Genomic DNA, 26,921 nt, shown 5'->3' with positions numbered 1-26,921 from the left:
ATTTCTCGTACGCGCATACAACTTTCAACACAACCCAAGTTTGCATGAACCAAGCTTCGGTGTGGTGAATTTCTAGCAAGCTTTTCCATTCATCCGAACGAATGAACCGGTGCGTGAGAAAGCTTTCACAATGAACATCTCCGAAATGAGTGCACAATTCACGGAATGGGCATTTCATTACATAGCAAAAAAAAAATGGCAATTTAATCATAATTAATCATAGCCTTTTTTTATTCACCTTGAATATGGCATTAAACACTATAATTACCAAGTGTTCCAATCACTTTGCTCAATGACGATATCAGCTTACTCAGTATTGATTGGTGCCTAATACCGTAGCCATGTAAAAGACATCCACGAATCATGAAAGAATTGTTTAACCGCTTAAAATGAATGTAATTAAGAGAAAGTTTAGCAGTTCTAGTGTTGAGCGCGTGACAAATCTGATAAAATGACCGTGCAGGAAATGAAATAGTCTTATCTTACTGGACATAAAATCATCGCCCAATGCAATTCTTTATCAGTGCCTTGCTGTGAATGCTCATTTAGGTTAAGTCACGGTTCTCATTATCCAACGGTTGGGCATCGCGATAAAACGCACTGGTAAGTGGTTGGCTTAGCGATTTATCCACCATAATTATCCGGTGTGAGGGCACGTAAATTACGGAGCGCGCGATAAAGCTCAATAATGAAGAAAGTGCGATAGCTTCAACCGATTGCAGCATTAGAAGTAAACATGAGTTATAATATTTAAACATCATTAGTATCCAGCGGAAATCCGTCTCACCGGTGAGTGAAAGTAAAATCTGCTGCTCACCGTACACTAATTCATTTGCTTACACGCGCGTTCAGGTGATCTGCATGATGCCTCACCGTGGGAACGGTTACCTTGACGTGGGCTGGCCTCGTACCAGGCCCCGGCTCGGAGCAATCACGATAATGGAAGGGAACAGATTCGGGTACGTATCATTTCTCAAGATAACATCGCCTTGTATCACATTGCACGATGGGCGCAATTAGCACAGCGGTAGAAGTGGGTGAGCATTTGTTTGGGGTTTTACACGAGGTGAAATAAATCCACCGTCATCAAATCATATTCAAACTGTTTCAAATGCAACCGACAACCGACCCTCCCACATGCTCTCCCACCCATTTCGATTCGGCCTGCAGTTGCTGCACGATGCCACGATTGAAATCCAAGCGGTTTTAGCAGATAAGACAGGCCACTCACGCTAAGGAACCAGAGCTGAACCATGGCTCAGTTGCGAACCGTCTGCCGCAGATGGAATGTAGTCTACGGGAGTGTATGTTTGTACGTGTACGGTGCTGTGTTGTGCGGAAAAGAACATTTTTCCCATCCCGCGCCAGAGAAGCCGGCCATGTGCACGTGCCATTTATTTTCCACGCGGTAACAAATCTCGCAGCGAAGTAGCAATTTCGTACGCGCGAACGAACGTAACCACATGCAAAAAAAAAAACCCCGTGCGGTTGCCGTGAAGGTTACCACCGTACAGCAGCAGCGGTGCGGCACACAGTTCAATCCATCGTTGGTGAGCACGGAATTTATCACCGGTGCTCCGGGCAGGCTGCAGCTGCATGCGACGAACGATGCAACCGTGGCTGCGGGTGTCACTGCTGCTGTGCGTCTTCGGGTTCTTCCGCGAGCTGCGCGTTTCCGAACCATTCGTCACCGAGTTCCTTTCGGGCGAATGGCGGGATATAGAACCTGAGCAGCTGAACCGTGACGTCTACCCGATCGGCACGTACAGTCAGGTCGCGCTGCTGGTGTTTATGTTTCTGCTCACGGATGTCCTCAGGTAGGCAGGTTGGGGTGCTCCCGCTTTGTTGTTGTGGTGGTGGTGGTGGTGGTGGTGCATTGAGAGGCGAAAAACCATACAGTGACCTATTTCTGTGCCGCGAGATGTTACCATTCTAGGTGGTGCGAATGCCGTCGGGATATCCGGCAAAAAGCCACTTCGTCTCCATTGGCTAAGATCTACTGGTGAAATGTATTATGATCTTGTTTTTAACATTGCATTTACAATTCATTCGCTCTACGTGCCATAGACGAAGATGCGACCGTCGTTTGTTTCATGTTCACATCCTATTTTGTTCGTTACGATGCAACACTTGTGAGAACAATCAAGGTATTGTGTTTCCAACTATTTTCTTTTTTAGAAAACTGTTTTCCCTGAATATGGAGCTTGTCAAAGTTGCTTTGATAAATAAAGTAAAGTAAAGTAAATTCGTACAAACCAAGAAATTCTAAACATTCATTGGAGAAATGTAAGAAACTCTCGGATATTCAAAAACATTCATCAGCACACTAAGAGTCCAAGAACATAAAAGAAACTAGAGCTGTAGTCCATACGTGAACGTACCAGTTTGCCATTGACAGAGTGCTTGTCTTTATGTGTGTCTAAAATGCCCGTTTGCATAGACTGTAATCGTAAACTGTACTTCTTATCACGGTACAGGATGATAATGACAAGGTTTTGTTATTACAGGCGAATTAGAAGTGTCATAGCAACATCAGTCATCAAAAAGATTGACAGCTATAGCTTCAAAAACGAGTTGTTCCGATGCCATAAGAGGCTGATAACTTGTTTGGAAGTTGTATGCTTAGCATGTCATAGTTTTTTTTTTTTGCTTGTAAATATTAATGACTACATTTTTACGCTCAAAGGGGTAATATTAGAGTTGGAACATGCACAGGAAGACATGTTCTCTCTTTCTGTATCTTATTCTCTTGTTTTTCAACAGACAATTCATCATATTATAGAGGTTTCTAGATCTGTGAGTCGAGAAAGCTATAAACATAATCCAATTCAACTTATAAAATATTAAAAATGACTCTACATATTCGATTTCAACGTGGGAAGAATCCAGAAATGGTTCCAACCGTCACCATTTTATTAAAACCTTGTCCGGAAAACTCCTTTTTATATTTTGAATCAAGGATATTTGGTTAATTTGGATGATTTCAAAATTTAGAAAAAAGATGAATAATTTAAATCCTTGAAGAATTAAAATTATTGTTGCAATCCTTTTAAGCAGACTATTGTACTTCCGGCCAGCCAGTCCAAATGGCCATCAGCTTTTCCAATAAATATTTTATACCATTTGTACAAAACAAATTCTTAATAAAACTATTCTTATGGTAACTATCTACAGTACAATAGTACATAATAGTACAAATAAAAGAGGTCAAGCGACATATTCAAGCAAATGTAAATGGCTAAAGATAAAATTAAACAGAAAAGTTTTCCTTTATACACAAACGATACTGATTCCTTGATCGGCAATGTACACCATCAACGACTATTATCTATGACAGCGCTTTATCATCTACCGTATGGCAAACTTTACCATAACCCGAAACTGCTCTAAGACGCTTAAATAAAGCAGCAGACAAATATGAAATATTTCAAAACAAAACTATATTCGGATACCAAGCCCGATAGCTAGAGATGTGAATCCGGCAAATAGCTTTCCTATACACTCCTCTGTAGCAAAACTTCATCCCACGGCTTTCTTAGCTTGCGTGGCTAAAGTTTCCACCGAGCGAGCGGCGTTCCAGCTTGCATTTATTTAACTGGGTGAATTCATCTATTCCCGGAATGTTTTCATCTCATCAGCATGCCGAGCCTGCATCTTGAAGGCTTAAATTGTTGTAGTTTCATTGGCATAACGCACTGGTTTGGAAGGCAAACGCATTACAAAAAAAAAGCACGCAGGATAACAACACACTACATCTACACCACAGCACAATCTGCCCTACCATGCACAAATACAGACAGAAACACACACGTGTGTGGTGCTTTTTTTTGTGCAGGCTGGTACGAAACTGTGCCAAAAACACCCGCATCCCGCGCCATTGGATACACTTTCCAAAACAGCACTTAAACTGCCAAATTAAACTGACAACTTTCCCTTCACTACACACGTCACTTTCGTCTTGCAGCCGCGTGCTGGCGTCATTTTTCTAGCGCTTTGCTTTCTTTTTGCAAATGTCATAAACTGAAATCCCGGAATGAATGTTTTTTTTTTGTGTATGAGTTCCACAGGGTGGGGCGAAAAGGGACACCCCACCCCATGCTCACCCATTTCTTAGCAGGAAATATTCAGCATCTTTCCCACCAGAAGCCAATGAAAAGTGGAAGAGAAAAAGCCAAAACAAACTCTCGTCCGAGGGAGGGGAGGAGAACATCAACAAAAAAATCCCCCCCAGCAACAGTAGCAGCAACACACAACAGCACAGCTGAAGTCTCATCCGACCGAAAACTTCAATTTTATCGTTGCCTCGCGAAATGGCAACTTGGCTGGAGGTACGCGAAGCGGCGGCGGAGAGCACACTTCAAGCCGTAAACTCTTTAAATAATTTCACGAACCACCAACGTAAACAAAGTTCTGGTTCTTCAGGCGAAGGTTTCAGCCTGCGAAACTACAAGTGAGGGAAGGTTTTGGTGTAAATCGCCTTCCAACACTTATCTCGTCGTGGCATCCAGCATCCAGGCTTTTACGTCCCGGTTGCTTCACGACGGCCACCCATGCTGCCGACCTTCGGTGAAGACGAATAGTCCAGTAGTGAGCTGTTATTTTCTTTCGCACAACTATACCACCGTACCAGAACGGAGGGAAATGCGGGCCCGTCTGTGTCCGTGCTGATGGGACAGCAGCGGCAGCACTTCAGCAGCTAGAATAAATTGATTTTCCCTTCCGGTGACAGCGGTATCGTTTATTTCCGTCCAATTCACACATCCACTCGTCCGGGCCGGATGGCAGCGGGTCGGGGACAGTATGGCCATCGGTCGAAAGCTGCAATGCAAACAGTGCCGGTGAAGCGGGACTCCGGCTAAGCGACAGCTCAATCTTGGGCCGCACCACCGATAGCAAACGGAGTAAATGGAGTCGAATTTATTTAGTTATTTAATTACTCTCGCAGAACTTTCCGCCAAAGTGCTGGTGCGGTTGTGATTGAGTGTGGCTGGTGACAGCGCGTGAGGGGAAGAAAATTGTCCACCAAGTGCTTGTGATAATGATTAGGTATGATATTTAAGATAAGCACTAGACGGATGTGGCTGCTTCGTTCTTGGACACAACTTGACACAACTACCGTTCCCATTACTGCTGACAGCTGGCCTACTGTCGAGGACCCGGATGGAACGGGTGGAATGTGGAATCCTTCAGCTGGACAAGAATGGCATTGTTGCGAATAGGTTTGCAGGGTATTTTTCCTCGAACCGGGCAGGACATAGCCCGGACCAGTGTGATCGGACACTGGAGCAGTATAACATCGGTTAGCCTTGGCGTCGAGTGCACTACCTAACTTCACCCCGTTACGGTTCCCGTGCTCTGCGCCGTTCCCTTCGCAAAAACACATTCAGTTTCACCGGTGGAATGTTAATGCAATTTGAGTCTTGAAAACGGATGGGAATGGAACCGAATGTCACGAAATAAATTGAAACCCTTCAACTTTGACTCCACGAAAATGGCATGTCATGTACAATAGGACAAATATGTGTGTGTGACAGCAGGTGATGTTGAAAGGAATCGATTTTTTTGTAGGTTAACTTTATTTAGTGTGCGAAACTGTTGCCAAAAATCTTTCACTAAAAATGCCACAATATCACCTTATCACCTTAAAGCAACCTCGAAGGAAAGTTTAAAGAAAACTACAGGAAATTCCCCTGTTGCTTGGTGCTACTGCAGCAATTTCTTTGCAACGGTTGCTATGATCCGGAAATAAGACTACGCTAAACTAACTACCCATGGAGCACAGGCCCGAACAAGCCTCGTCTAAAACAACACCACCAAATCCCTTCTCGTTTTGGCACTCTCTCTCTCTCTTTTCCTTTTCACCTCCAAACCCACCATTTTGTTTCTGGCATTATTGGTGCTTTGGCGAAAAATTAAAAATTAAACCACCGTATAGCCGCACTTGCCACGGGGCAACGCTGGCACGGTCAGTTTCCCGAACCGCAAGGATGCAGCAGTAGCGAACTTTTTTGGCACAGTACGGTTTAAACAAAAAAAACACCCCTCAACAACACTGCCATGATTACATTTTCATGGATGCACCAGTTGCTTGTGCTTTTGTAGGGTAGGTAAACACATTTTAAACAGCAGCTTTTGACAACAAACGAGATTAACTCTTTCGCTGGAATGCGTTAAAAAACAGTTCCGAAATGAATCGTAAAAACAGAGTGTATGTTTTTAACACATTTTGTTTGCGTTGTAATTCACCATAGTGTCTATCTAAAAAAAAAGCTGTACTCATCATTGGTCATCAAACCACTATGAAGCACACCCATAAATTATTCGCTTTACAAAGTGATAGGTATAATTATGAGTAAAAAATTCAGTCTATATAAATAGTTATTATAAATTCAACAAAATTTAGCTACAGAGATTGCAAATAATGCAATAAAAATATTTACTATGTTACTAATACGAAAATTCATAACTTTATTGTAAGCAAACATTTGACCTATTTTGCATCAGTTTAACTTGATCTCAGTGTTAAACAAAATCGAGATTAATAAATTATGTTTGAATAATAAATAAAAATTATAATGTGCAAATCACGTTTATGAACGATATTAAGGAAAAGGTAGGGAATTTAGAAGCTAAAATTTCCACTAAATAATTGTCATACTGAAATTCAATCACCAACTTCTATCAATTTGCTCTACGCACTTGAAGTTCAATTTGCATCAATAGTTTAAAATTAGTTACTTCAAAAATTAGTAAGAAACTGGGAAAATAATTTGTTGATGCTCTATTTTGTATTGATACCTGTATGGTACCAGCAAGCTATTTATGAAGGCAAGCATTTTTACCAATTAATTATTACACCTTGCATTTACCCTTCTAGTCGTTATTCGTAAGACTCTTTTACCAAAACATTATAAGCGCTGGTTTGCTGTCGCATCTTCACTAGCACTAGGAAACCTCACCTTCATTTGAACCTTCTGGTGCCTAGAACATTTCCACCGAAGCCCACAAGCTTACAAACCCCTCATATCAGGACAGTACCGGCTACAATGAGCCCACATTTCACCACATTAACGTTTCATCAACGGTCCTTGTCCCGTCCGCACACGCTTCAGCGATGCGTTATGCCTTTTTTTTTACTTCGCTAATTTTCCCCTTTTGTTCACGTTTCCCTCAACCTTCACGCTTCCTTTCGACTCTCATCGTTCCGTTCCGTGGACACTGGGTTGCCATGTTGCTGTGTTTGCTGCCGCCCATCCGGCTCAATCGGTGCGGACAATTTGTCCCGGTGCCCGGTACGTCATCAGATACAAATCGATAATTGTATTTTCCGCCTGCTTGGGCATCGTCATCTGGTCGCTGCTGCTGTGGACGGAATCGTTGGCTGCACTGCAGGTTAGTAGCACGGGCTCATACCGTACCCACCGGAATGCACCGGCACACCGGGTGATACGAACCGCTCTGGTACCGTGGGTAAATATGCGAACATAAATTGTGTGCTAAATTATCTTCTCCTGGCCGCAACAAGTGGAGCACAGCTGATGCCATAACCGTGTATCCATCATGCACATTATCGGTCCTGCAACAAAAATGTAACGCTCATTCCCGTGGATAGGACGCTTCGAATGGATGGTCTAAACCGATGCTTCCGTCGGTTAAACGACGTACTTTCGGGCCTTGCCAAGAAGTACATTGAACCGTTCGCTTCGCTACATTAACCTGCCCAGGCAGCAATGTGAAACGAGTTCTCACCGCATCTCACCACTGAATTGCATCGTTATCATCGTTCATTTAGGGCTTTTTTTCTCCTCCACGTCGCTTCCTTCCGCATCTATCTGACTTTATCCTTGTGTTGCATTCTCTTCTTACCAACGCATTCGCCAAGGTCGTGCAAGTGCTGTACGGTGCCTACATGGCATCGGAGGTGGCCTACTACACGTACATCTACGCCAAGATTAGCCGGGAAAAGTATCAACAGGTGACTGGAAACACACGGGCCGCCATCCTGCTCGGCCGCTTCCTATCCGGCGTAATCTCCCAGGTGCTCGTGTCCACCGGTGCGATGAACGTACGCGACCTGAATTACATTACACTCGGCAGTAAGTAGTAGAAACGCTTGTGTTACGCTTCGGTATAGTACGTCGTAGTCGTAGTACGGACGAGAATTGCACCGAATGTGAAGGTACCAGTCGGGTAACCGCTGAACACCAACGGGAGGAATCGTGATCGAGCTTTTCTTGCGTTGGGAAAATATTTCTTGGCTACGAATTATGGATAGTTTCAGTTTGAAATAGTTTCTTCTTGGTACTAAAAGGCAAGAATTTATGACTCTACTGCTTGAAACTAATTATTTACGAGGTAGGAAATGACTTACCACATTGCGAGCTATTAAATAAATGGAGTAACATAAAAATGTTCAACATAAAAATGATGTATCCCTATACTTAATAATTAATTGCTACATTTGTAATTTAAAGAAAATTGAACTAAATCACAGGGTGTTTCTTTGAGAGGAAACTAACATTGTTTCTTAACAAAATATTTGTTGGGGTGAAATCTTTTCAATTTATTACACTATGCACATAATCCTACAGGCTCGTTGTATTAACATAAAAAGTAAAAATGCAATTTAAACCCTCGTTTCCTTCGTATTAATTTCAAAACTCCTAGCTGTTGGCTGTAAACCAAACCAAACTAGATCTGCCTTTTCCATTCCGAACCAGACCGGGTCAAATATTCAATCATGCGTTCAACATACAATATCCATCCCGAGATGGTTTCTTATCCGCTCTAACCTCATTTGTGCCAATCAAATTGATTCCCTTGCTCTCCGTGCTGCCCTAAAGCCTTACATCATTGTTATGCAATTCAACCACAATGATCCACAAGTCTACAAACATTACCATTGCCGAGAGCTAGTTTGCTGCCCCTAGTAGGTGCACTTTCAGCCATGAGATACCACACATTTATATCCATTTAAGCTTTCATACTTTTCAACCGCAGCAACGTCCATAACATCCGACCAACATCGGGTACTTCACAATTACTCCAATCTTTTCTTGATTGATCGATATTTTTTGCCTTCTGTCTTACTGCTCAAACACACACACCCACACACTCTGCTACACATCCTTGCTGCATGTGAACCTTCTGGGGATCTAGTTGGCTAACCGTTGGCCATCAATCAACTTTAAGTTTGTTCGACAGCAACCACTCCGTCCGTTGTCACTTTGATGTCTTCATCAAAGATTAACGTTGCTCCAGTATGGTAGGAATTTTGTCTGAGGTTTGTGAGTTGGAAAATCAATATTTTTATCATAGGGATTGGCGTCCGATCGGGAAGATGAACTTTATGATGCGCTTGTGATGTCGATGGCTTTGATGGAGACACACTCTATCTGGGATGTTGTAAGCATGAGCCGGGGATGATATTTAAAGTTATTCAATGTTTTAAAGAACACGATTTAAAAGAATTTATATTACTGGGTGCCATGATCTGCCTGGTGTATCGACCTACTACAAGGTCATGTTTGCAATTTATGACATACTAGACTTATGTTACTTAGCTCCTGCCTCGGGGGGTTGGTTCGGAAGCGATTTTTGACCGATTCTCTCGTGTGAAGTTCGGCGCCGCTACCAATACACCGCCAAGCCGCAACGGGTACAATGATATTATTGCTTATTATCTGTCCGTTTTTTCTAACAAATTAACTATTTTTCCATTTTCAAACAGAATTTCTTTAACATTTTTTTGTTACATATACCTTAGACCAACTTTAAGGTTCCTTCATTATAGCGTTTTGTTTTAAAACATCGACAAGTAAAACAATTACTGATATTCATGCGTTTTAGATTTATTTTTAGCATAAAAAAAATAATACAAGTGCATACTAATATGCGTTCACGCTAACTGGTCCGGTCTATATTTCTTCCACTGAATCCCCTCTGAAGTATCGCATAAGCCGATCAAAACTGGACCATAATTAAAAAAGGGCAGGCATTACCCGCCCAGTGAATGAGCAGTCATCTGTTGTTCGATTTTAATTTACTGCCGTTATGAAGTACGCGGAAAAGAATGACTCCACTCGTCGTTACGGTTGAAGCAGTACAATAAAAAAAACACACACACACACACACAATTCGCACACCAACACAATGCAATAAAAGCCTCGACACTATGGTCGGGTGTGTAGTGAAGGAAGCGAACACCGATACCAGCAACAAATCACCGCACGGCACGGCCTGCTGGTGATGAACGTGATAAAGTGTGTTTCCGGCGTGTACTTTTGCATTCCCGGTGCAGTTGCTTGTTGCATTAGTGAAATGGCGATGGTCACCCCCCGCGGGAGCCACGTTTTATATCCATTTCATTCGTGCAGCAAAACTTTGCCGGTGTGCACGTACTATTGTGTCGCTTGTTTTTTTTTTTTTGCATTGCCGCTGTCCCTTATGCTACACCATGGTATCATGCTACTGTACACGTTGCATGCGCTCTCTTTTGCAGCGCAAGCCGTTTCTTTGCTCTGGTCATTTTTGCTACCACCGGTAAAAACGAGTGTTTACTTCTATTCACGTGACGAGGATGTAAAGCCGACCGCCGGAACGGTGGCTTGTGATCCGGCACCGCAGGCAGAGCAGCAGGAGCACCAGGATCAGTTGGAGCATTCCGGAGAAAATGCATCGGGCGTTTCCCACAAATCTTCGACCAACGAGTCTCCAGGTAAGAACGTATTCTCGTGAAGGATTAGTTACACTACGTAAAATGTTATACCGCAATAGAGTTTACGTAATGGAATTTTAAAATAATTGGTTTGTTTAGAAAACTTGCACATTGATTTACTTAAATTGTTCGTCGGCTGATCTTAACATCATTTACTAGTTCTTAATCTCTGGTATTTATTTGGTATTCTAAAAGATTGAATTTATGCCAAGTTACTGCTCAATTTCAGCTGTTGGTAATAATATTTAAGAATATTTTCCTTTAAAAAAACAACAGGACAACAATCTTTTCATCAAGCCTCGTAGTTATATCCCTCCATAATTTAAGAACATATTTTAAATGCCTTTTTTCGGGAATTTTCCTTTATCAAAATTTTTCAACTACACGATTAATTGTTGAAAAGTATGAAAATTTGCGCAATTGATACATGTCTACACATTTCAGATAATCCCCCTGCAGGAATGCAGGATGCAAACAAAAATGTCGAAACCGGCAACACGAGGGCGGAAACCGTCAACACCCTACCGAAGGCACACTTTTCCGCCTCACGCGCGGTTCGACTCCTCTGGAAGCATTTCATATCCGCCTATCGGCAACTGCCGGTAGTCCAGTGGAGCCTATGGTGGGCCCTTGCAATGGCCGGCTTCATACAGGTGCAGGTGTACGTTCAGCTGCTGTGGCACGAGATCGACCAGCAACAGGGCACACTGTTCAATGGTGGGGCCGAGGCACTGCTCACACTGCTCGGTGCGATAAGTGCCCTGGCGGCAGGTTACATCGCCAACCGCATCTTCGAACAGTGGGCACTCTGGATTTTGACCGTGTGTTCCGGGCTGCAGGGTGGACTCATCCTGTATTCCGGCTTTGCCACCAACATCTGGGTGGCGTACGTGCTTTACATCCTGTTCGGCACACTGTACCTGTTCATGGTCACTATGGCAAGGTACGTGAATGATCTTATTCCGGTCAAGATATCCTTTCGACGAACGCAGCATCAAAAAATCTCTCTCGTTCAAATTACTCATTCTTTTCTTGCGCATCGGTAAAATCAAATACAAAAATGAAACTTTTTTTGTTACTCCCTATATTTTCCCATCCAATTTTCCCTATCAAAGGAGGGATAAAAAACAACATCTCAACTGACCGATGATTCACGTGCCACGAACGTTTTAATTCACAGCAATAAGCAATATGCAAATTGCTTGGCACTCCCTTCTTCAGTTACTTTTCCTTGCTCCTTGCTCCTTCCCTCGATCATTTCGTGCCCGGGTCTTTTCTAATTGAATTGTGCCAAACGGCGACAACAGCCCAAGTGAGGGATTGCCGCGGTTAGCGCAAAAGCGATAGCAAAAAATATGGAAACAGACCAAAGTCGCCCGCTCGGCTACAGCAGAGAACGCTGTAAATTATAAGACGCTTGGATTCGCATACCGCAACTTTTTCCGCACGCAGGACCAGCTCTGGGAAAATGGCGGTGTTTGGGGTTTTGTTTTGGGCTACACAAAAGGACGTAGCAAAACTTGTTTCTTTTTTTAATCTTAATTGAAAACTGTAATAAAATGCTCGCCAACGTTACGAGGAATTGGTGCAGCAACCGAGATCAGCTCTTGGGCAGTTAAGAAAACACTCATTTAAAACATTTTTTGATAGATTGTTTTTAAAGAAACAAGACTAATCGTCGTAATTTGACTTGCAAAACTACGATTGAAAATGCATTAGAAAAACGTCCAGCACGTGGTTAAGATGACGATTGCATAAATGTAGGCGTTCAACTTGGAAGGGTCTAATGAAACTGCTAGGGTTGAATCACGTACTCGTTGCTCAACAATTAATTTTATTATTATATCAGTATTTCATTTTTTTCATAAAAAATAAACAAGTTTTAGCAATTTACAGAACAAAACATATGTTCCTCGTTAATGTAATGAACTTTGCTCATTAATTTATCTTCTATTGAAAACTTCCAATGGTTCGTTTTAATATTATTTTTAGTAAAATAAAATAACAAAAATTCCTAACTAATTGTTCATTTTATGGGTGTAATAACGATTTGACAAAACGCCATATGAATACGCCTATATGTATGCAATCCAATGCAAGAACACGTGACGGCAGTTTTAGCCAAAAATATATCTCCAAACTTGAATGAAACATACATTTCTGTCCATCGATTTTTTTATTTAAAAAAAAAAACTAAAATTCTCTCCTTCCTACGACACACAAATATAATAGGCAACCAATCAACACGGGCTTTCAAATTAACAAAACAGTTGCCACAACGTCGAAGGAAACAGCAGCAAACATGGTCAAACAAACTTTCCTTTCACTCCGAAAATAGAATCCAATTCACGCCGTTCAAAGTTGTTTCACCTGCAGCCCGACTCGAAATCAATTAAGCACGCCTTGCAGCGACATAACTCGATCAGTGCCTTCAGAATCGTTTGTTGTGAATGTTCCCAATTGAAATTTTCTGATATGTGTATCACCGGTTTTTCGTTTCCCCTCCGAAACTGCAGTGCCATCGTAGCGAAGTATCTCGAGGAGGACAGCTTTGGGCTGATCTTTGGCATCAACATGTTCGTGGCGATCGGTGTACAGGCGCTGCTGACGCTAGCGACGATCTCCGAACGGGGCTTGATGCTTGACCCACGGGACCAATTCAAGGTGTACGGTGGCTACTTTTTGGTACTATCGATAATCTACCTAATTGCTGCCATCGTCGCTAGCGTGGCCCGACTGCTGCAGCTACGGAAGGCCGCAACCGCATCCACCCGAGAAAGTTCATCACCAGCACCAGCCACCATCGAATCGACAACCGTAAGTGGTCGAATGGAATGAAAAGTCTTCGAAATAGAACAACAAAAACGCTCGAAACACAACTTCGTCATTTAGCGCTGGCCAGACAACTCCCGGCAGAGCATTTCGTCCTATCTATCAGCGTGACGCCGTATGTCAACCGAAGTCGGGAAGAAGAACACAAACTACCCAAAAACAGAACGGCAAAAACCCACCGGAAACACTTCGGTCAATCGTTGTGCAAAACAAACTCTCTCGTCCTCAAGAGCCCACCGGGAAAGGGGCGGACCGACGGGTCCAAGTCCATTCCCCGCCGAAGTCGAAACAAGCTGCACGGCAATCGGAAAACTGAAACTCATCCACTCATCCCAAGTGCAGGGGTTGTGCTGAATAAAAACACACGTCTTCCACCACGGTTCCTCCCGCAGCAGCAGCACCGGGTGAAAACTGACGCCACGGAAATCCTCGCAAGCTTCCGGCGCGGACACTTGCAACGGAGAAGCATAAGACCCGTGCAACCCGTGCGAAAGAAGCTGAATGGATCGCTTTCGGGTTCGCATTTATCATCGACCTTCCGGGAAGGGGTGGAGCTTTCCCAAGCTTCTCTCCCAATTGGTGAGGTTGGGTCACCCCTTCTGATTCTACCGTTGGAAGCTGCTAAACCATCATATACAAAACATTATTTTTCATCGCATCGCACCCAAACCATCTAAAAGTCAGATTCTTCCGCAGTGCTACCAGGCCACCAGACTACGAAGGCATCCATCTTTTGCCATCGTTGAGCGTGCTTGTCTTACCAGCAGGACAACACCGGACGGGGAAACGGATGCTTCCCGGTGGGGTGGGGGAGGTGGTGAAACTTTTGCGCTACGCTCCGGCACAATGCACCGGCACCAATGTGCAGCCAATGGACGAAAATGGCAATTGCATCGCTTCCTATACTATCCGGATCTTCTCCGCCAGACTCGCGCACAATCGCCTTTCGCAAGTTTCACCCTCCCTCACCTGACAACGCTTTCTCGTGCAAACTCACTCAAGCAGCAACTATCAGCATCAGGTTTTGATGTAGTTGTGGCAGAACCCCATTCGGAGGGCATTAAGCAAACCCGAACGAGCGAGACGCCATGATGCCAGGAAAAGAAATTAGGTTAAATAAATGTCAGCCATATTAATGATATTTCATTCGCTTCTAAAAGCTTTTCCGTAAGCTACACCCACCACCACCCGCACTCGTTCGATTCGTTACAGCCTTGCTGCCGACAGCGGGTTCTGTTGTTCGCACAAAACGATCGCATTTCGCAGGCGCCCATCACACGAACGATAATGATTAGTGCAATGAATCATCGTTAGCTTGCAGTGGGTGCAAAACAATAGTGTGTTCCGATGAAATGTACCGGGCAGCGCAGGCGTAAAGCGCCTGCCTGCGAAACCCAGTGATCGTTGCCGTGGATCATTTATTATCCAACGCGGTACGGCAGCCTCGGCACCAAACAAAAGCTCCGGCACCATTCGGCGCCATGACCGGTCGAGTGATGTTTTATTGGCGTGCCAAAGTAACGCAACCCATCCGCTCAATTGCTTTGCATTTCGCTCCAGTTAGCTGTGCTAGTCTTTGATCTTCGAGACGACGAAGGAAGTCTAAAGTAGCACCACTGCTTCGCTTCCTGCGGTATCCGGTCCTTGTTGGGTGAATTGGGTTTCGAATGTCATTTAGTGCTGCAATCAATCTAAAACGTGTGAAATTTTTGCAAACTCAATGACGGAAAACGACAGGAAAACAGGATAAAAGAAGAAATTTCTAGCGTTTTCATTTTTTTTTTTTGGTTGGATGAAAAGTGATGTGTGCTTTCAAAGGATTCAAATCCCTTGGAAGTGGTATCAACTTTCTTCAATGAATATTAGCTTGTAAGTACACTAGACAAAACAGGTGCTAAGGAGAACATTATTTGCTAAAGTGAAACGTAAAACGTGATTGTGTTAAAGCTTCAATACACAGTTTTATTGTATTATTTTTAGTGAGTGTTGTAGACGCCATTTTGTAAATTTATTTGATGACATTTTTACCAGCTTTAGCCTTTTTATTTTGGATTTTTTAGAATTTTTCTTATCCCGATGTGGTTGACGTACTTTTACACCGTACGTTCGCACTTTTCTGAAGTATTTTCTGATTATTTTACACCTCTTAAGTAACTTCATTACATTTTTTAACAATTCTTCAATGGCTCTCAAAGCGAATAAGTTACATGATCACTGCATTTAACTAGAACCTTCTCTTCATTGTACATGAAAAACATGTATTGAGACATCGTTTCATACATGATTGATTTGATTTTATATAAATAATAAAAGATAGAGCCTACAGTTTACCTTTCATGTGCATACCTTCCGTACCCTCTTTCTAATCGTATCAGATAGCATATTATGAAACCCTCACATACACATTGACATTCTGCCCTATCAGTCAATGGTACCGTACACCCATTTATCTCCATTCGCCAGGCAGGAGAAAATTGGTGACCCAACCCGATAACGAATGCAACCGGATACACGCCAATATTTATTCCACCACAACCTAACCAACCCGATTCGTCAAGACAAACCAAACGTTGCGCACAAAAGCACTCCGGGTCACACTTACATGCTGCTCGTGACAGCTATGGTTCTCCGGCACAGGCACCAACGAACATGATCCACTGCCGGACTGGACCGGAAACGCCCGGTACCAACCCGGTGTGTCCCCGTGGGCTATTACGTAGCGGCAGTGCGCAACACGAAATCTAACCGAGGAAGCGACAACGATATTGTTTCACCACCATCACACTCGTGGCTGCACGTGGATGGCCGCTTCGGTGAACTCTTTGTCTGCTGGCCGGTTGAAGTTGTGAGAAGCGGTGGTTTTTTTATCCCTTTCTTTATGCGCTATTTCGTCCCTTTGCTCTGCAGTGGATTTAAATCGCCACCTACATGGATGTAAATGGAAGCTGCAAATTCATCGCCATACGTCAACCGCATGTGTGCAGCTGTGGGGGTGGGGAAGGGGGGGAGGGGGGGGGCATTGGAGCGTTTTTGTTCGTACCTTGCCATAAGGAGATTTTCCAACCCACCGACTCACCTGTAAAGCACTGGCATGCAGGAGATAAAGAACTGTCCTTCAAAGCAAGATTGGTACACAAAGAATATGACCATATTTAAATGACAAAGCAACGTGTAATCAAATTATGCAATCGTTGAAGCAGGATGGTTCGCTACAACCCGTAATTCATGTGCAATGCTGGCTGTGTCTGGACACATATAAATTTGAAGATGTAAAATGGTTTAAATTGTATAATAAAAATGGCGACAGGTTTTGAAATTTAATAAAATAGTTGAATACCCAATGTGTACGCAAGAGTACGATCGGTTGCGTTCGTCGGAAGATTGTCGGAAGAGTAGACTTCCTCAAAACTGATTGTTATAAACACTGATGACAAAAAAAAATAAATCACTCTCTCTTCTTTCTACGCGACAACGGTAAACCGATAAATATTACATGGAAAGAAACTTATCCGAAATCCGATTATTCCGTTCACCCAAAGATACGATACATCATAATAGTAACATCAGAGTTTTTTCACCCTGAAAGTCTTTAGTCTTCTGAAATGATTTTTCAATAGCTAATTTTGGGAGCTCTTTCAACAATTTTGCCATTTGCAGGTCAGGATTATAAGTACAAGGCGTCTCCACCCTTCCTTGAAGATGTAGACCACAAGTATATTTATCTTTAGCGGCTGAATAATGAAGTGACCTGAATGAAATAAGCAAGAATAACTCATAATTTTAACGTTTTTGAGTAATTGATCGTAACATTCATTAGCAATATAACTGACTTACTTGGGGCGGCCCGGTGGCATGATGGTAGCGGCGCCAGTCTTCACACGAACGGATCGGACCAAAATCCCATCTAGACCAATCCTCCGTAGCAAGGACTGACTATCCAGCTACGTGGTAAAATAAGTCGATTCGGCCAGGCCGTTCAAACGAAACAAAACAAACACAATTGACTTACTTGGCTTGCCAGTTTAAGTTTAAAACGCTTGTAGTGGATAATCTTCCAATTGTCCAAACGCATACAGAAAAACTAGTCTAGTCTAGTCCAAGATATGATTGACCTCTTTATTAGCATGTACAATTTCAATTAACATGTCTATTTATGGACATTTCTTAGAGCATCTTCCTTTCGATGGACGTGAGAAGGCCTATCATTCATAGTTTGATAATAATATCATTTTGGTTTTCAATTCTCCAAAGGATTAAGCATCGTTTCTTTCTCTTGAAGACCAGCACAACATCAAATAAACCACCGCTAGGATACAATCCTTTATGCATTCTCACAGAAAACCCACCACAAATATGTTGATGAATAATCCCGTCTCGTTCGCGGTGATAAATATCGTAAATTAATAACACAAGAGCTCATCAGCATACAATTTCCTTACCCTTTTATGCATTTGCTTAATCCGCCCAAAACCACTGCTAACTGTCATTTATCTCATCTCAACCACAACCGCTCAAACACTGCCAGCAAAGTTGTCGTAGCGTCCGTCGCACCCTCGAGAAACATTAACCGCACAACAGCCGGCGGGGGAAAAAAATAACCGGATTTTGTAAAAATGAACACCATCATCTGGGTACAGCCTACTAAAGCCGTTTTCTCATTAAAAATCAATTTCTTAACACTTCCGCTTCGTGGCAACCGACATTCGGTAGCAAAACTTTTCCTTCCATTTCTTTACTTTGCACCCACTACTCACTTTTACCCGACCGGTCCATCAAGCCTTTGACCATGACCGTGGAAATAAAGGCTACGCTTCAAGGCGTCCAAATCTGTACGGCAAAAGGGAATGTGATTACCGAAAAGCGGTCCCGAACCGAACCGAACGACAATCTATGTTTTGGGAGCAGAAAATTAAGCACAGCAACCGGCAATTCCGATAAGCACTGTCGAGAACCGGACCTGGAAGCGTAACCACACGTTGCTGACCAAACGCCAGAAACCGTACACCGCAGGGCTTGTCGAGTTTTACATTATATACAGCTTATCCTGGCCGCCACCATTGTGCCAGAATTTTGACCACCCTTTTGCAAACGATGGGAAGGTACGGTTGCCAGGAAACGCAGCGGCGTAGGTGTAACGACAAACTTTCACATGGTTCGGCACACTAACTCCCCCAAGGGAGCGTTGGTGGTGTTGATCTTGTGCTCTAATAAAAGGAATTTATAATTAAAATGCCGTCTATTTAATTATGCTAGCTAAATTATTTCAGCATTCATTATTAGCTCCTTTGTAGCATAGATACCTTGAGCGCGGTCAGCATGGAAAGGGTATCGGCAATTTAACCATCACGAAACCCATCACGAAAACTGTGCGGCAGTTTGTGGTGGCGTGAGACGTGCTCGGCTGTACGGGCAACGCATTAGGCCAGGGCTGGCCACTACTAAGCCTGCTGCACGACGAGCGAATGAGGCTGATTTTTTTCTGGCTCGATTGATTGGGGTCAGGGTGGTCCGTTGCTCGTTTGGCCCTGTCGTCTTAAAGCTGGGTTTAATGATCACTACGATCCCGATGGAATTTTCTGATCGAGTCTAGCACATAATTAGTAGCGAACGTGTGACAAACGAGCCCGGCATGAGCGGAAGGTTGAAAAGTTAACCCTGAAGGCCGTTAACTAAATATGACACCTCTGAGGAAAGATCTTTTGGATCTGGAAATCGGGTTGTAGTCTTTGTGGTAGGTTATGCTAAGACAATATGAGGCATAAATTATTTAAATCACTTTGTAACTACTCCCTCAATTATGAGCATAGGATTATAAATTAGGTCCTAGATATGAATAGCTAAATTAAGAAGTTACTTCGATACCCAAAACAGCCAACTTTAGTACACAAAAGATCAAATAAATTTACAATTATTTCTTATTTTATTTATTATCAAAAAACATGAATTATTCGTCCTTGATTAAACATTGATAGATGAAGTCGCTCATGAAGATTCACTTGTGCAAACTTTCCCTCTCATCATCCCATTCAACTCAGAATACAACCAATACAAGAATATAGTACATATATTGCTCACCACACCAACCAACAGATCTGCCACAATGCTTGAAATGTTACCGAATTCTGCTATATAAACAATATTCTCCGAAAGCTGCTTGCAAAACATTGCTCTTTCACCTAACAAATAGTATTTCGAGCGCAAAGACATATGTGATATCGCGCAATGTGATTGTTTGCACACCTTCGAAGCAGCTGAGATCTTCCAGCAAATGTTGATGTAATTCTGCTTATGGCCATTCTGCCCATTGCCGTGCTTTGATGCTGTTAGGCAATTTCAGCTAAAATGTTAGTGCCAACATTGAGTGTGTGCTTTAGTGGAAGGAATAGCATCAGGTGCATTTAATGCATTGCCAAAAGTAATTCACAAATTTATGTCTCACCAATGGTACGGTGTTATAATATCGTATTCTAAACGCTAGGCCAATCAGATAGGAATAACGTTACGTTACACACATCCTTAAAATGCAATCACACTTCCCACAGCACAGGAATGGCCGGAATATCCCTTCAACCAAACATCACAACCCATCGGGTGTCACTTCGAGAGCGAGAAATTTGATATTACGCTTAAAATTTAATAAGCTGCGACATTTTCCCGTTCGATCGATCACGAGCTGCCTGGGACAAAAATCGATACTATTCCACCGCACCGCAACTGTGAGTGATCGGGTTTTTGGGCTGCACCGGTGATGAATATCGGCCCGATTAGCACGCCAACCAAAACCGCAACCTCGCGCTGTCTAGGCTCTCGGCAAACAGTGAACCATTACAAACCCGGCACCGACTGTATGGGGACAAATTATTCCACCGATGGTTTGATGAATTTACTATTTTAATTACAAATTTCGGTTGCGGTATAACCGTGCACAGCTGCAAACTGTGTTTGTTTCTCAATATTTCAACGGCTTTACTGGAGAAAATGTTGCTGCCCGGTATATTCAGGAAACCACCATCAGGCAACCCTAGTCGGTGATCGAAAACTTCTTTAAAGTGTTCTAGCCATTGCTCAATCATAACCTTTTTCTTAAAGTAGCATTGTTTCCTGCAACATTTGCTTTATCTTTCCACTCTGATACTCCCGGAGATTGTTAGGCATCGGTCCTTACTGTATCGATTTAAAAAAAGGCACACACCATTCATTCCTTTTCTCCGAATCAACATCGACAGCACGACTCAAAGATCACTTACTTCGGTTGCCAGAAACAGACCAAACAAAAAGCGAACCTTTTCCTACTGCATATCCATGCCCATCGCTCCGCAGCACTTCAAATATTCGATAAGATTCGGACGCAAAAGGATTCTTTGGGCATCTTTCACTTTCGGTGAGCGTTATAATCGGGACCCGTCGTAACAAAGAATCTTTTATTCCTAGAATTTCGATCTTTGTTGAGCTCGTTTAAATCAGTGGCTTGTTAGCGAACAAGATATTGGGAATCTAAAACAATTCGTTACGGAGATGCGGAGTGTGCTTTCACTTTATCAATGTGCGGAAACAATTTTCCGATCAATCTTTAGCACCATATTGTATATGATGTTCTTGACGATTTTGATTGAAGTTCAATAGTAGGACGTAACGCCCATTTTCCGGGTTTCTTCCAATCACACCGTAAGCCTTTCATTTACATTATTGTACTTGTTCTCAGTGGAGTTCATTCATCGTGAAGATGCCTTTATGGGAACACACAGCAAATGTAGGCCACACATAAATAAGCTCGTCAAAAGATCTTACATCTTCTTGTTCCCGTCCCGTCCCTAAGCTCAATCGGAGGAGCTCAATCGGTCTAAGCTGTGTGCAAAAAAGACCGTTGCTTGTTTTCATTTCCTGATGTAGCTTCCCTTTTGGAGAACTCTCACATCTCGCCAGGACGCAAACCTTCAAAGGGTATGATTCTTACACTCAACAGCATGCCCACGCCACGAGACGTGAGAAGAATGAACAGCTCCGAAAAGCGAACAAGAACACAAGCCACCCCAACATCACACCCCTAAGCGACACCCGATGCTACGGACACGGCATTAATGATTTCTGCACGGCACACTATTTATCACACAAATCTCATTTGCTCGTTTCGCTAATATGATTGATCATACAAAAAAGCGGCTTCTGTGTTAATGATATTTTATGATTACTCCCACCGCCAAGAGTGCACTGGGCCACCGATAGCGAACGGTGGCAAACAACCTACATAATGAAGTTGCAGTAATTATTCCTGGGAACTGCTTCAATGCGTACTTCATGGAATAGGTGTTAGGGCAACGCAGAGAACTAAGTCATAAGAACAAAAATTAAAGATGAAAAGCTCGCTTATTTGATGGCACTATTTAAAACATGTGGGATGCGAGGTATTCAGAATGCGATAGAAGTTACGTGGGAGGAGAGTATAAAATTCATGAGAAGCTTAAGCTAGATTCATGGTTAAACATTCAAAGCTTTTCAATAATTTGCTATAAAAGTAGTGTGGTGTGGCCGTTTGTTATAAAATTTAATATACATTTTAATAAACATTATTACAGCCTGTATAATATTCATTAAATTTAAAAAGATCGAACATGTTCAAAATTTACGACCTTCACAGAGTGGTGCATTAAACCCCTGCGGAACAAATCCATCATCCTATCTTGTTTAGACAGATTTAATTTTTAGTTAGGCAGAGCGAGAAATTATAATGATTTTTCCCTATGATGATTTCCCAAATTATGATGGCCCCTAATTACCCCGGGAGGGTGGTCATGATCTAATTTCAGAAATTACAATTCTGGGAGGGAGGGATGGGGTTTGTACGAGGCCCATCAAATGAGACGAAAATAAAAGTGTGGCTGGATGGGGTCGCCCGGCAATATCCTTATCGGGCTGCCCGATAACATCCTTAACGGGCTGCCCGATAACATCCTTAACGGGCTGCCCGATAACATCCTTAACGGGCTGCCCGATAACATCCTTAACGGGCTGCCCGATAACATCCTTAACGGGCTGCCCGATAACATCCTTAACGGGCTGCCCGATAACATCCTTAACGGGCTGCCCGATAACATCCTTAACGGGCTGCCCGATAACATCCTTAACGGGCTGCCCGATAACATCCTTAACGGGCTGCCCGATAACATCCTTAACGGGCTGCCCGATAACATCCTTATCGGGCTGCCCGATAACATCCTTATCGGGCTGCCCGATAACATCCTTATCGGGGTGCCCGATAACTTCCTTATAGGGCAGCCCGATAACATCCTTATCGGGCTAGCCCGATTATTCGGATGTTATTCGGATTAGATATCGGAAAAGTTTTGTGCATTACATTAATCAATATCATTTTTCTATTTATCTTAAACAAACAATGCAGTAACTATAAAACAAACTAGTTTAAAGTATCAAAAATCTCGGTTGAATTCTTCACGTTCAGATTGGCCTTACTAAAAAAAATCCATTATGGCTTGTGAAAAGACTTAATAATAGAAACAATCAGTGAGCTGTGCCGAAAGCAAAGACCAGAAAAAAACGTTTAATTCTCCATTTTATTATACATTTTTCTCAGAACACTAAGCTCAATTTAATACGCTCTATTGTTTGAAGCGGTACGTTTGGTTCGCTTTTGCTGTGAACAAATCTTTCGCAAACGAATTTAAAGATAATGTTGCAAAAACATTAAAAAAAAAAAGCTCAACGTCATAACACCCCTGCCGACGTTACGTTGCCTTCCAATTTTCAGCGTCTTTTCGTTCGGAACGACGGCTGCTTCATCATGCAGTCATGCTCAATCCTTCCTAAGCCCCAGAAAGGCAATGCCAAACGCCATCACCATTACATACCACCAGCTGTCCGGGGAACCAAACGAAGGAACGTTGGGGAAGCGGTACGAACGTACTTCACTTTTCGGTTGTTCGTCCTAACCCGCAAGTTTCGCAAAGGAACGCCGGCAATGGTTCGAAATGGGACGCAGGCAGAGTGTGAGTGAACTTCAAGCTCTCAGCAGGACACCGCCGCGCTTTTCGGTCGGCTTTCTTATTTCCCGCCCCGCGTTGCAATCGACCGCCTGCGCGCGTGCCGGTTCGAGCAGCACTAATCCTTTTGTTGATTTCTTCGGTAGGTATGAGTGCTCTTACATGTAATGTCAATAATAAACGTCGATGCTTCAATCGTTCCAACGGGGCACGGTTGACTGTGCGCATATAATGGGTTTCCATTTTTGGTCCCCTTCTGTGACAATATTGACGGTAGTAATTTAGTTTGTGCAGCGTTTGGTTGTCCGCCTCGTACGTATGGTCGGGAAATGATTTTGTGTCGCAATTTTTCCCTGTTTTGGTGTTTGAAGGTAACGACAAAATTGCGGTATGCAGATTGTGGTGTAAATGTGAATGAATTTTAAACACAATATTAAGTCTTACTTAATTTAACAACTCCAATTTGTTCGATCTAAACCTTTCACAAATGTTCCTTTCATTCAATTGAAACTAAATTAAACAGAGACTTATGCTTATAAAATCCAAAAACATTACACCCAAATTAAAAACTGTGTCCATCAAGGTCGACCCCGACATCACGTTCGAATCTGTGCTCCATGTTACTTTAAAACAACGAAGAAGGAGAGAAGGAAAGTACATCAGCAGTCAGTTAAAATATTGACACTCCACTCCACCCAGGCACAGTTTAACAAGCAAAACCAATAAAAAATGGCCTCATTATACGTTCATTATTGCTCTCCAACGTAAGCAGATCAATTATAGTCCCGCTCGGCAAACAATCAGCTGGCATTTGTTGCTAGCGTTCGATTGCTTGTTGCCCATTTGCATTCCCGTAATGGTGCCCACTAATACTACCCATTTGTGCCATTCCGGCATGCTTGAAGGGATCATTGGCACTGTCATTGTGTTGCCGCGCATGCAGATGTGATCGGATTATTATTAACCTGACGAATGACACCTTCACCCCTAGCACCTTACGCCCGCCAAACAAAATGGTAATTCAAACTATGAAAATCTACCCCCGATGGTTTCCGCAGGAAAACGGTAATAAACCGTTCCGTTTGTTAATATCCGTTTTTTCCTGTTTCCTTTTATTTGCTAGTGCGCATCACAAACACTCGCCATTTTCCAGCGGGTCACGTTTATCAATCACGTGCTGGGCTCGCCATTCATCAGTGCACAAACGTGCTGCAATGTGGCGTAATGATCGGCCGTGAATCACCTTGTAATCTGGAACCTTCGTCTTTTCCACAACCAGATCCAATTATTTACAAACTGACCATCTATTATGCATTAGCAGCAGCTTCAGCTTGTTGATTCTCGCATGATCCGTCTGCTCTAAAGAATATTGGTTTCACACGTCCGGTGAGAACGGGGTTTTGTGGGCTCCGAGCGTACAGTTGTGCTGTGCATTCCGGTCACGTTTCACGGTCCTTCGTTCAAGAGCGAAAACAAATCAAAATGGACGCTGGGGAGCGAAGAGCCGAGTTGTTTGTCCTATCCTCTACGAACACTTCGTGGGACACCTCGGGTGGCAAATTATGACGGTGGTGTTTAGTTGAGTAATAGGGCAAGCGTTTGACAATGGAGACAGAAAACTTTCGATTAGTAACAGGCCGTCAGTCACGTGCATTTTGTCTCCCGAACTACAACCATTTGAAAAATACAGTGCACGACCGAAAACAAAACGTCATACATGCGCTGAATCGAGATGTGTTTTGAGTTCACATTTTTACACACGATTTTTCTTCTTGCAGCAGAAGTACTCTACGCCGCCTACGACCGAACGTCATTGTCAGCCAATCGCCATAATTCCATCTTTATTATGGCTTCCCACACCACTTGGAAAGGGGTCCAAGAGGACGACCAAAAAGGCCTTTGCGGGATGGTTCGTCCGGTGTCAATCTAATGACATGACCTGCCCACCGTAACCTGGTACATTGTATAGTTACTAAAGATCGTCATTACACTCCCTTTGGTCTAAGCCCTTATCTCAGAGGCGCATAGGAGTACTGGAACTCTACAGAATCTTTATCGACATATAAGGCAATCAACTTTGTGCGTTTCGAATATAAGGGCCAAACAATAGTATCATAATCCAAATATTAAGTGAAGATTCATCATTTGAAGATACATCATCAAGGTATTCGTCATTTTCGAAATGATCTCCATTGGTTTTCACCGATCAAAGTGGCCCTTGCCCGAATGCTTATCGTCTCGGTATTAACACACCATCAAACGCCAATAGCACAAAGTCATCCAAGAGTGAAAATACGAAGATTAAAGTTCCGCGATAAACAACTTCCAAAACAACAAAACCGAAGTTGCATTGTTCGCATGCAACAACTATGCAACAATACGACGCAGTCACCTTAATTGAGTTGGCCCCAATCGGTCCCGACAGCATAACCGGGGTGCCGCGTAAGAAAGTTTCGCCACTCATCCTTCATATCCTTTCAGCCATACCCCTGGAAAAAAACCCATTTCCAAAAATGTCGAACCATCAAACTCCCGAGAAAGAAGGTCAACGTGCTCCTCCCTGTTAGCTCCTGTTGGCGGAACAAAAGCAATGAACGGAAACGTTCCACAGATTACATCCGCATTTCGGGTTGACCATCAAGTATCCAAACATTGCTACGCCTGGCCCGCAAAAAGCTCCCTTTCCACACACCTAACGAACTGACCGCAGGAAATGCATTTAGGAAACGTAATCCGTAAGCATCATTTTTGCTCGAAATTTCCCCGATCTCTCGCTTTCATTGCGCCAGTATTTGTGAAAGTGATTGCTATTGCTTTGCCGCACCCACTGTCCACACATTCTGCGCGTCCATTCCTTCCGCGAAGCGTCTCATGTTAAACTTGCTGAAAATATTCGCATAAATGTCGTTGTGCCCTCGTTCGCATCCAACCCCTCCCCTTCCCAGCACGTTGCGGCCATGGTCGAACCATTTCCGACCAACTGCACCACAAAACCTGCTTACGCTAGCAGTGCAGTGCGCTTCCGAACTCACCGAAACTTCACCGGCAACCTTCACCCACTGCGACCCGGACCCCGGTGAGGTTGAGGGTTCGAAGGACCTTTCTACACACTCCCCGCGGGGTGAGCATGCATCCGGCACGAGCATGTATAATCCTTTTCCAGCGCTACGTAAACAATGGCAATGGGTTGGAAGGATTCACCGGATCCGTGGACATGATGACCGGTCGGTCGGTAGTACCGGCACGTGAAGTTGAGTTGGGGACTTTTTTCTTGCCATTTCCCTTCACTGTTTGGTCCTTGTTTGCCCCACTGGCGTACAGTAAGATGACAGCGAGAGAAGCAAAAAACAGCAAACAAACAAACCAACCACCACGCC

At 43.2% G+C, this 26,921-nt stretch overlaps 1 protein-coding gene across 1 annotated transcript; it reads left to right on the top strand.

Moving 5' to 3' along the window:
• Nucleotides 1-1,608: 1,608 nt before the first annotated feature.
• On the top strand, nucleotides 1,609-13,555 carry LOC128712003 (folate-like transporter 2). The gene is made up of 6 exons (XM_053806897.1): nucleotides 1,609-1,817; nucleotides 7,305-7,392; nucleotides 7,883-8,096; nucleotides 10,502-10,717; nucleotides 11,162-11,660; nucleotides 13,234-13,555. Exons 1-6 carry the CDS (start codon nucleotides 1,609-1,611, stop codon nucleotides 13,553-13,555), a joined length of 1,548 nt encoding a protein of 515 aa, XP_053662872.1.
• Nucleotides 13,556-26,921: the final 13,366 nt, after the last annotated feature.

This window comes from Anopheles marshallii, chromosome 3, assembly GCF_943734725.1.
Source record: "Anopheles marshallii chromosome 3, idAnoMarsDA_429_01, whole genome shotgun sequence".
NCBI classification, from domain to species: Eukaryota; Metazoa; Arthropoda; class Insecta; order Diptera; family Culicidae; genus Anopheles; species Anopheles marshallii.
The sequence above is the reverse complement of the archived record's forward strand: the minus strand, read 5'-3'. Positions and strand labels throughout refer to the sequence as shown.

What these genes read in the sequence shown, in the direction of transcription:
- LOC128712003 (XM_053806897.1), top strand. Translation starts at nt 1,609, where the DNA reads ATGCAACCGTGGCTGCGGGTGTCACTGCTGCTGTGCGTCTTCGGGTTC. An exon ending in GAATTACATTACACTCGGCA is followed by an intron (nt 8,097 to 10,501) that starts GTAAGTAGTAGA and finishes TCTCTTTTGCAG; the next exon opens with CGCAAGCCGTTTCTTTGCTC. An exon ending in TTCGACCAACGAGTCTCCAG is followed by an intron (nt 10,718 to 11,161) that starts GTAAGAACGTAT and finishes TACACATTTCAG; the next exon opens with ATAATCCCCCTGCAGGAATG.